At 37.9% G+C, this 10,216-nt stretch overlaps 3 protein-coding genes across 6 annotated transcripts; 1 reads left to right on the top strand and 2 right to left on the bottom strand.

Annotated features, from left to right (window-relative positions):
* The first annotated feature begins 136 nt into the window (after window positions 1-136).
* Window positions 137-1,842, top strand: LOC106621744 (androgen-induced gene 1 protein). The gene is made up of 4 exons (XM_036373369.2): window positions 137-397; window positions 473-643; window positions 710-933; window positions 998-1,842. Exons 1-4 carry the CDS (start codon window positions 296-298, stop codon window positions 1,329-1,331), a joined length of 831 nt encoding a protein of 276 aa, XP_036229262.2. The 5' UTR covers window positions 137-295; the 3' UTR covers window positions 1,332-1,842.
* Window positions 1,385-6,238, bottom strand: smo (smoothened, frizzled class receptor). Of its 4 annotated transcripts, none has more exons than XM_014240712.3 (8): window positions 6,039-6,238; window positions 5,518-5,974; window positions 4,973-5,454; window positions 4,291-4,911; window positions 4,073-4,231; window positions 3,644-4,010; window positions 3,252-3,576; window positions 1,385-3,176 (listed from the first exon to the last, which is right to left on the bottom strand). In XM_014240712.3, the coding sequence occupies exons 2-8, from the start codon at window positions 5,950-5,952 to the stop codon at window positions 2,188-2,190; spliced, it is 3,378 nt and encodes a 1,125-aa protein (XP_014096187.3). In that variant the 5' UTR covers window positions 5,953-5,974; window positions 6,039-6,238; the 3' UTR covers window positions 1,385-2,187. The 4 variants fall into 4 exon arrangements, with proteins under 4 accessions (XP_014096187.3, XP_069962385.1, XP_036229230.2 ...); XM_070106284.1 differs by having other exon boundaries at window positions 5,518-5,970; XM_036373337.2 differs by having other exon boundaries at window positions 6,172-6,232.
* A 1,755-nt stretch (window positions 6,239-7,993) lies between these two features.
* Window positions 7,994-9,683, bottom strand: IFT46 (intraflagellar transport 46). The gene is made up of 2 exons (XM_036373307.2): window positions 9,231-9,683; window positions 7,994-9,151 (listed from the first exon to the last, which is right to left on the bottom strand). Exons 1-2 carry the CDS (start codon window positions 9,372-9,374, stop codon window positions 8,126-8,128), a joined length of 1,170 nt encoding a protein of 389 aa, XP_036229200.2. The 5' UTR covers window positions 9,375-9,683; the 3' UTR covers window positions 7,994-8,125.
* Window positions 9,684-10,216: the final 533 nt, after the last annotated feature.

The following is a 10,216-nucleotide window of genomic DNA, read 5'->3' as shown; positions in this document are numbered from 1 at the left end:
TTAATTTTTGTTTTCATTGACTATGCTCGTTTTGAAACCGGTAAGTAAACCCAGAGAACACAACAATTCTTTCTTCTCATGACCTTTACTAACATTTCACTAATTAATTTGTATGCTCACAAACGTGTATGTGTTATCTCTTGAACAGTTTGGAAACAAATGTAAACGAAAGTGACAAAACTTGGAAAGATGTGATTGTATTGGAGCATACCAGTTGCCAAGTGGCAGATAATAAAAAAGTATCTGTAGTATTTAAGTGAATTTGGTTTGGAAATTTGGAAAATTACTACCAAAGATGACAAAAAGTAAGAAACGGCTAAAGGAAGAGCTGGAGGCGAAAGCGCAGAACGCTGTTGTAGAGGAACGTCTAACAACAACAAATGATGCGTATACACAGGTTAATTTGACGACATGTTTCGAAAATACGTACAACTGAAACTATTTGGTTTACTCCATTATTATTTAATTAAAGGGTGCCTTCTGTTATCTCCGCTTGCTTACACACACTATAGGATTGCTGCAATTTACCTATGGCATCTACTACCATTGGTTCAATGTGCATTGGCCGCAGCACTTGCAGGATGAGGAGGAGTTGAAAACACGTTGGGGTGGGAAATTTAAATATCTCACTTTTCTCGATGTGGTTTGTATTTGTCAGATCGTAAGTTTTAATTTCCATATGTACTTATGTATCCTCGTCGTTCTGTAGATAGTGCAAGCTCTTTATCACTTAGTGGCTTTGCTTAATGATATTATGGGCTCTAATGCAGTAGGACCGCCACGTGCAATGCCTGGAATCCGTAAACTTCGAGATTATATGTTTGCTGCTTGGGCGTTTCCCATCGCACATAATGTGTGCATCTCTTTTTGGGTTATATACGCTTACGATCGCGAACTTATCTTCCCATCAGCGCTGGATGCAATTTTCCCAAAGTAACTATGTGTTTTAGTTTAACACTTTTTATTTAAACACGTACTTGTAATATCCCTTCTCTAGCTGGCTCAATCATATCGTTCACACCAATGTGGCGATGCTTGGCATACTCGATATGTTTACTTGCTTTCGTCAGTACCCCAGTCGTGTAGCTGGACTCACTGGCACTGTTGTATTTATGGTGCTTTACCTTATTTGGATGCACATTGTACGTTTCTTTTCGGGGCATTGGGTATATCCACTGCTGGAAGTTCTTAATCTACCGATGCGTTATTTTATGCTAAGCGCCTTGCTAGCTTTTACTATATGCTGCTATTTCTTGGGTGAATTTATGAATAATACTATTTGGAGTCCAGAATTACGTTTGCTGAAAATAAAGCACGCCAAAAGTGAATAAGTGGAATACATACTTATGTATGTATTTGCGCAAGCAAAAAACAAACAAAAAAATCCATACAGTTTGACCGCTGCAAAATCTAGTTATAAACAACGAAAGTGTTGTTGTATTATGATTTGAGTAGTCTTACACAGTACCGTTTTTATTGTATATATTATTAAAATGAATACAATTTTCATGATGTATAATTTTTTATAAATACAATAGGATTCTACGTTTGAAAATGTTCAAAAAATCTTAAGGCACTAACTAATACAATGTTCATACGTAGAGTTACGAAAATCTGTTTTACGCGAAAATCTTTGTTTTTTATTTATTTATTAATTGCTACTATTTTTATATTTGAGCATTTCTCGTTGATTCATGCAGTAAATTAAGTATATAGAAAAATTTATAAAAATATTTCCTGTTTTTTCACTTTAGTTACAAAATTGGTACTTATATACTATTAAAGTAGAATTGTAATCTATGTTACAAAAAGACTATGTAATAAATATATGCTTAAATCAAATCAAGTCAGTACAGAAGTTTTATAGTATATGAGTATATAATAAAAATCCATAAATACATATAAATGCAATATTCGTGATTTCGGGTTCAAAATGAGTATTTTTCAGATAATATTCACGTTATATAAAAAAAACATGCAAAACGAAGCGCACTAATGGTAATTCAATGAACTACCAAGTTAGAAAACTATAATAGTGCATTAAACATAAAACACTAACTTTTATATTTAGTACTAATAACACTTTGCCGTATATTATGCGCTGCTGCACATTTAACTTTCGTTGACAATGACCTTATGCGAATTTCTTAATTATTACTTTCTTTCTTTTTGAGATTCTATTTTAATTTACTTCGATGGCAGCAACAACAACTTCAACTTTTCCGACTCGCTTAAGAGCGTTGTTTCCCTGTGTTTGTTATTGTTGTTTCGCAACAAAGTATGCATTTCGGTGGCGTCGACGGCTTCATTAGCGTAATCATTTTTCTGTTTGGCGCTCTTCGCATTCAATTGCCGCATTGCCAACTTCAATTCGTCTTCGTCATAGGAAGTTAAATTGTGCGTTGCTATTTCGAAGGCATTCGCTTGTATGCCCACATCACAACTCGTTTTGCTGTTGCGCGAGTTCGGCTTGCCTGTAGAGTGCGCCGAGTAGGAGCTGTGTAATGTCAAACCTAGCGGTAAGTCGAGTTCGGAAGAAGTGCACGAAGAGGTGATGGAATCACCAATTTCAACAATGCCGCCACCATTGAGATCACGCGTTAAATGCAAATTCAAATCAGATATATTCAGTAGATCATCCTCATCGTTGCTGTGGTTGTGTAGCACAGCCGTCGAGGCACCATTCGAGCGCATTGAATTGTGCTTTCTGCTCTTGTTGCTGCGCTGTGAACGACGATTCTTGCTGTTAGCAAGCACGGCGGCAGCGGAGCATGTTGCACCGGTCCAAGTGTTGGTCGCCTGTGATTTCCGCGAATGCCGGCTACGTGTGGAGTTGCGTGAATTGCCATTACCGGCTGATTCATTCGATTTTTGCATATTCTTTAACAGATTCTCTAAAGCGATTTGTTTCTTAATATTGCGTTCGTTTGTATCGGCGTTTATTTCTTCGATACGTGGACCTGCATGTGCATGAACCATATTGTTTTCGTCATTATAGTTTGAATCGTCACTTAGATCCTGTTTAAGCAGTACATCTAAGCGAGAATCTTGTATTTTGAAGGAGGTATGTGAATTTTCCTCCTCGGAAGAGCTGCTTAAACCTTGCTGCTGCAGGAAAGGCATAAGCAACTGACCGTTTTTGGCCAAAAATTCGCTGATATCGGCCGGATCCAAACCTGTGAAGACGCAAAGGGTATGCCGTTATATTGTAATGTATTGTTTTTGTATAAACTATTTATATGTGTAATCACCAGCATTGGCGCTGCGTCGCTTCATCATTTTGCCGCCGTGCGTATGGTGTTTTTTTGTACTTTGCTGTGCAAATAAACCGACTTTGTGACTGACATTTGGATATGTGGTCTTTTTTAAGGCAATGACTTGCGACTCTATGGAGGTACTGCTTTCGCGACGTCCACTATATTTGCGCCCAGTTGTAGCTGCCGATATAAAGTCACGACGTTTATGCGAACGTTTATTGGTGGCAGTTGCATGTTTACTACTATGGTGATGGTGATGATGGCCATTGCGTGTGCGTGAGGCGACTTTTGTTTTCATTTCGGCGATTTTTACAGACACCTAAATATTTAGATATCAAAATTTATAAATGAACACCATACGTTACTTAAGAGCTAACAGCAGTTACCTGAGAGTCCACAGAATTCCGTCGTGATTCCACAGAAACATGACGTACACTAAAACTTATCTCCGAGTCCACGGAGTTTTTGCGAGGTCCTTGACTGGAAGAGTTTGTGGTGCCCGCACCGGTGAGTGCCATCCGACGTTTTATACATAGTGGCAAATAATTCACCCATGTTGAACTGATTTCATTGGTTTCAGACGAGTTCAAATCATTTACATCAAAATTCAAACCTACAGGGTCGGTGTGCGTGTTGTAAAGTGTTATGGATAGCCTACCCTTATCCTCGAACTCTTTGCGTTTTGCCCAAGTTTGAGCGATAACCTTATGTTTTGGCATTTTTATACCTTCCACAACTTCCTTTCCGCATTTCCTACGATCATATATAAAAGTTGAATTAAAACGATTTTTATAACAAACTTATAAAATGCTTACTTTCTTATGTAACGACGCCAGGTGTCAAGCGACGATGGTGTCCAGCACCAAGTAGACATGACAATCCCCGAGCCAAAAAGGCAGATCAAATGCAGTTGCAACAACGCAATGCTAGGGCGATTTTCAATTCTGCACTTTTCATCGGTTGAAATGCGACAACTGAAATAGTAAATTGTGAATAAATTTCCCGTCTTCAAATTTCACCATGATTTACTTACATTATGAATTTTCCAAGACTTTCAGCCCATTCGTGTGAATGCTTAAACTCGTTTACATGACAAGCAATGGCTACTAGTATGAAAATGAGTGTAAATATCGAACACACACCCATTCTTACAATAATCAGATGTATCTTATTGCTTGCCGATGTTGATTTAATATCGTTAGCAAAATGTTTCAGTCCAAATAGCATTATCATGCCGCGTGTAACAAAGTAACCACCAACCAATATAACACCACACAAAGGGCCCAGCAATAACGCTCCCCGCATGGGATGATTTAGGTAACCAACAAAGCAAATGCCAACCGTACTGTTGCCGTCCACTTCGCTCAGCGCCATTGTGGTAATGGTAAGCACAAGCGGTAGTGACCACGCAACCAAATGGAAATATGAACCTTTCTTATCAATACGATCCTGAACGTTGCCCACTGCACGTAGGTGCCAAGTGTAGGTGAGGAAAACAAACCAAACCATGGCTGCGGTAAGAAAGTAGTAGACAAGCACAAATACAACAATGCAGGATAGATTTTCACCAGCAGTAGGTTCTGAATGTCGCAGCGTACCATCTTTACGACAGACGATATCCTCCCGTGAACCTGGTGTGAATTGTGCCAGCCAACTATGATTAAAATTTGATTATACGTTTTTTTAATAATAGTTTTTTACATTCATGGACTCACCCCAAACAGGAAATCATGAAGCACAAATTTATGTAAAACACAATCAACGCTGGGTATTTATTAGCATTCTCCCAGTCAATAATAAAAGTGGCTACTACAAACAAATTAGCTAAGAAGCATAGAGTGCCAAGCCAGCTGATCAATTTGTGAATTTGTCGGTGCTCATCATCTGTATACAAAGGATCTTTGCATTGTACACCACAACCTTCAATGCCGGGATAGTAACTGCTGCTGGAGTCGGCTGGCACCAGTGGTGGCAAACAGCTACCTGTTGCATTGAATTTCATTTCCTGCACATCGTTGGTGCACTTGGGTGGAAACAAGGTCTCATTGCAACGTAGAAATTCGGGGAAATACGAGGTATTGTAGAGTATGCGACATGGTTCCCAAGTTTTGCGACACATTTCCACCGAGGGTAGATAAACCATGTCCTTGCCATTTATTTGTTCACACTTTGGCATAAACACAGAGCAGAGAAAGGGCTATGCGAAATGTTGTGGAATAAATTTCTGTATTTTTATAAATTATATGAAATGTGAACTTACCTGTATTACGGCCCAACATTTCGGTACATGTCTGAGCGCACGATAACTACTTAAATGCTTTAACATTTGATCTTGGCTTTGGTAGTCGGTGAGATCTAAACTAGTTAAACTATAGGGAATTTTAGTACCCAAACATGTGCTATTTACGAGTCGTTCGCAACGACCCTGACGCACACATTGTGTATGTTGCATATCCAGGCCACGCCCGTCGAACCAAGGCTTATTGTCACGATTCTTTTTACCATTAATTCGATAATTTATTGTACCATTTATGGGCTCCAAATCGGTTTGTATAGTCACTGTGGTGGTGGATGTGTATGTCGTAGCGAGTGTGTTAGCATTCCGTGAGGAGACATCTCCTAACGTTGTAGATAGCTGAATATAAACGCTTAGTAACAAAAAGCAACTTAACTGCGTTGCACTCCACCTGTCCATAGCACAATATAGTTTTGTCTTCCTAGAACAATGGCAAACTTTGCTGTTGAGTTATACCATGTAAAATATTATCAAAACTAACTTACAAGCAATTTAGTAAAAAATTGGCATAAACCAAAAGTACTTTATTGAATTTCACGTAACATTTTTAATTCATATTATAAAAGACGTGCACAAAATATTAATTTAAACCAAAATACGAAAGAGAACAAAACTCACTTCAAACCGCGGAAATAAATTCTTAGAAAATTAATGTCAGGCAGCGATACAATGGACCACCCGGGATGCGAAAGAGAGAACAAAAACTAAAACACAAAATATGAGAGAATACAAAATAGAGTTACCAGACCGATATAGCGCTGGATGAGCCATATCAATTGCCCAGAGGTTATTACGAAAATATATTCGTGAAAGAATCAATGTACACTCACTCATCTTTTAAAGAAAGTATATTTTCTATTTTAAAGCATGAAACACAAAAGAAATTAACTAAAAAGCAACTTAAGTTGGATACCAATAGTATTTTGCAAATTATATACAGTGTTGCGGATTTTTAATTAATAAATTATTAAAAATACAGGGGAAACTTTAGTATACCACCCCACGATTTCAAAGTTAAGAGGTATGGTTGGATAGAGGAGATACTCCAGATCACGAATATATATAATTGCCGCCGGAAACTTATAGTTTTCGAGATATTTGAATTTTAAGTTGAAAATTTCACAAATTCTATTTTAGAATTTCTCGATTTATGGTTAACTTTTCTTTTATATAATATTATGCACTTATTATGCACTAACACTTCACTACAATGTTTCTACATATTTATTTTATATTAATTAATTAAATATTTGCTTTAAATAAGCATTTTATTTTTACACAATTTTCGTTATACGCACAATAACAAATGGGTTCCATATTGACAGATAATAAGTGTTGCCATATCCAAACGAATGAAAGCAATCAAGATAAATAAAATACCTAATTACCCTCTCTACGCGTCCAACTTTTTTCTGCAATGAAAACGATTTCCATGCAAGCACTTGATTCCGATCTTTTAGTTTTATTACAGCTATATGCTATAGTGGTCCGATATCGGTGGTTCTGACAAATGAGCAGCTTCTTGGAGAGAAAAGTTCGTGTGCAAAATTTTACAACGATATCGATAAAAACTGAATTACTAGTTCGCGTGTATACAGACGGAAAGACGGACCGGCATGGATAAACTCAGCTCGTTATGCTGATCCATTTATATAGGTATATATATTTCCTTTTGGATGTTACAAACTTCGTGGAAAACTTAATATACCCTGTTTAGGGTATAAAAATATAAACCAAGGAGGTAATGTGATATCCTAATGTTAAAAAAATATTCAAAAACATAATCTACAAACAGAGGAGAGAAACAAACATCCATCTCACACTTGTAAAACACCAGAATTCCCTTCCGTCAATCATAAATTCCTGTGAATATGTGCATTCATCTGCATTCAGTGCCCAGTGCCCCTTTGCCAGTTGGCCACGGCTATCTTAACTGCCATGATTTAGTTCATTTACCTAATTAGCGAATGCGGCGGCCCAATCACTGGCCGACAATGCAGCTCAATGTATCGCATTAGTTATGGAATAACCATCGACTAATTGAGGTTTAGCAGTAAGTGCATCATGTAGAGAAACCGATTTAGTGGTGGGGTGCACATCGGTAGTAGGTGAAGACCGTTGTTTGTTAGAGTGGCGATTAGGCTCAAATATTGGAGGGCGGGGAAACGAGTTGTTCGCTTTCCGAAGAGTGCGTGGAGAGAGAATCATGTATGAAAGGACGTACATCAGTAGGTGCATGTGGAAGTAACACAGTAATTTAGGCTCCTACAAATGCTAAGCAATTCAATTAGAGCTATAAAATCAAAACCACGTTGTATACAACATATCCATCACTCCAAAGAGAATTATTAAAACGCAGTCTGAGTTACCCTGATTGTAAGCTTATTTTTAACAATTAATCTGGAATATCGATAAGTAACAATAAAAATACAGATATAAATGAAATTAAGAGTAATTTACTTTACGGCAGAATGATATGTTCGAAAATATCGTATGGCTTCAGAAAGTGTGGGCACATTAAAGTTTTAAATACGCACTTACAAACATTTTGGCTATTTGGATTTTCTGTTAATCATTCCCATGCCTGATTGGCGGCCAAATACAGTGCGAACAAGGTCTGTACATTCATTATGTAATGGACCTGTGTTTCTACAGGCCCCTCCACCTCGAACTGTTGGCACAGTGTGCGGACATAACGCGCAATGTCCTCATCTTCCAGACACTGCTGATACGCTTGTTGCACCGCTTCACTAGCATCAGCGTACGAGCGCGGCCAGTTTATCAACAAGGGTTCAATCTCTTTGCGCGGTTGTATATCATTCACCGTTTGGGTCATATGCAATTTCTCGACCTCATTAATCCACTTGTCAATTTCCTTGGGCGATTTGGCAGTTGGAATCAATGAAGCCGATGCAGAGCGCGCGTTAGAACCACTGCCAGTGAGCACCGAACGCAATTTCATATTAAGCAAACTCGGCTCCGATTGTTCGCCGGATGGTTCGTCAAGCAGATAAATACCCATTTTATGTAAATACTCATCGATTTCTTGCTGACGTTGAGGCTTCGATAGTGGCGGTATGGTGACCTTGAGAAAGGCGTCCACATCACCGACGGATGGTACAAAATCCGGTATGAAAGGTTGCAGGCGATAAGGTGTATCAATAGATTGCGGTGTATATTTTAGTATGTGTGGAAAGAGATCTTTTAGCTCCTGATTTACTGCTAAGTTTTCCCAATATTCAGGTTTGATGGACAACTCTAGCTCTGGGGGAGACGATTGTACTGCTCCGGCATCTCCAATAACTTCAATTTGCGGTTGTGGGGAAACGGCTTCATCTGATTCACTTTCGGATGGCACAATGAGTCCACTACCACCACCACTACGCATGAGAGGCTTAGCGGACAATACATTGGCAGTACTGCGTGCGCTGCCCGGACGAGTCTGTGGACGTTGGTTAGCTGTGCCTCGTGCTGATCCTTCTATTAAACGCGGCTGAATTTCACTTACATCGTCGTCATCATCATCATCATCCTCGTCATCGTGATCAATAATATCCTGCAGTAGTCCGTCATCGTCGGTTGAGCTACCATGCAGCTGCTATTGGAAATTTTTGAAATAATGTAATAGTATGCCTGTATAATTCTAATTAATAACAACAAATGAACCGAAAGCTTACATTCTTACTCTGGCGCAAAGTCGCAGTTCGATTAGCCGCTGCGCCCCGACCACTGCTATTACTTGGTATTCTATCCATTTTAAAATGGCTTAAGTTCTTAGAATCTGGTCCATTAATTGAAATCTCCTCATCATAATAATTCATTTTAACGCCTGTTTATATAAATAAAATTAATGTAATTACACCGCAGCAAAATACTTTTTAGAGACCAGTAATTTTATTTGTTTGTTGCCACCGTATTTGTATATTATGTACCGTCGCCTTGACAACTTCCATTTGTTTATGTTTTGCCTTTAGCTTATAGAACAGCCATGCGTTTGAAAAGTCCGGTGTGTCAAATATTAGCTGTTTAATGATCTCAAATAATTGTATTTAATTATTGCGTTTTAAATATGTATAGCATTTTTTTAGCTTTCATAATTACAAACGCTTAAATTCGTTATATACTTCCTAACAGCACATCCGCTTTGACTGCCGCCTTTCCGTTGCATTAGTTTGCAGCTGGCAATGCTGTGGTAATGTCTGGTTAGTGACTAGTGTTACCGGATGAATTAAAGGCATTTATCTTTTGGATTTACTTTAATACAAATAAGCTGGTGTTTTAATTATGAAATTAATAATTACATAAAACAAAATAAACATAAATTCGTAAATTTGTATAATTTAATAAACTATTTAAAAAAAGTATTCGAAGTATTTTGTTCATAAGGGCCACTGGTGACTTACCGTTATAAACAAAAGAGCCTGTTGTTTAAAAACTAACGAAATATTTCAAGAAATCTTTTATTTGGTAGTCCTTTACGTCATTGTGTCACATTTTAAGCTTCGACAATGTTCGCGATTCGAAAATGATTAAAGGTTCATATAATTTTTCTCAACTGCTAACTAGCGTACGACAGCATGGTTCGATTATATAAAGTGGTTTCGATAGCCTTAAAACAACAGTTTATCAAAAATGTTTTTATGCATAATGTCAAAATCAGCTG

The sequence above is a fragment of the Bactrocera oleae genome, chromosome 3 (assembly GCF_042242935.1).
Source record: "Bactrocera oleae isolate idBacOlea1 chromosome 3, idBacOlea1, whole genome shotgun sequence".
Lineage (NCBI taxonomy): Eukaryota > Metazoa > Arthropoda > Insecta > Diptera > Tephritidae > Bactrocera > Bactrocera oleae.
The sequence above is the reverse complement of the archived record's forward strand: the minus strand, read 5'-3'. Positions and strand labels throughout refer to the sequence as shown.

What these genes read in the sequence shown, in the direction of transcription:
- LOC106621744 (XM_036373369.2), top strand. Translation starts at nt 296, where the DNA reads ATGACAAAAAGTAAGAAACGGCTAAAGGAAGAGCTGGAGGCGAAAGCG. An exon ending in ATCTCACTTTTCTCGATGTG is followed by an intron (nt 644 to 709) that starts GTTTGTATTTGT and finishes GTCGTTCTGTAG; the next exon opens with ATAGTGCAAGCTCTTTATCA. An exon ending in CTGGATGCAATTTTCCCAAA is followed by an intron (nt 934 to 997) that starts GTAACTATGTGT and finishes TCCCTTCTCTAG; the next exon opens with CTGGCTCAATCATATCGTTC.
- smo (XM_014240712.3), bottom strand. Translation starts at nt 5,952, where the DNA reads ATGGACAGGTGGAGTGCAACGCAGTTAAGTTGCTTTTTGTTACTAAGC. An exon ending in TTCATGATTTCCTGTTTGGG is followed by an intron (nt 4,912 to 4,972) that starts GTGAGTCCATGA and finishes TTTTAATCATAG; the next exon opens with TTGGCTGGCACAATTCACAC. An exon ending in AGTCTTGGAAAATTCATAAT is followed by an intron (nt 4,232 to 4,290) that starts GTAAGTAAATCA and finishes TTACTATTTCAG; the next exon opens with TTGTCGCATTTCAACCGATG.
- IFT46 (XM_036373307.2), bottom strand. Translation starts at nt 9,374, where the DNA reads ATGAATTATTATGATGAGGAGATTTCAATTAATGGACCAGATTCTAAG. An exon ending in CTTTGCGCCAGAGTAAGAAT is followed by an intron (nt 9,152 to 9,230) that starts GTAAGCTTTCGG and finishes AATTTCCAATAG; the next exon opens with CAGCTGCATGGTAGCTCAAC.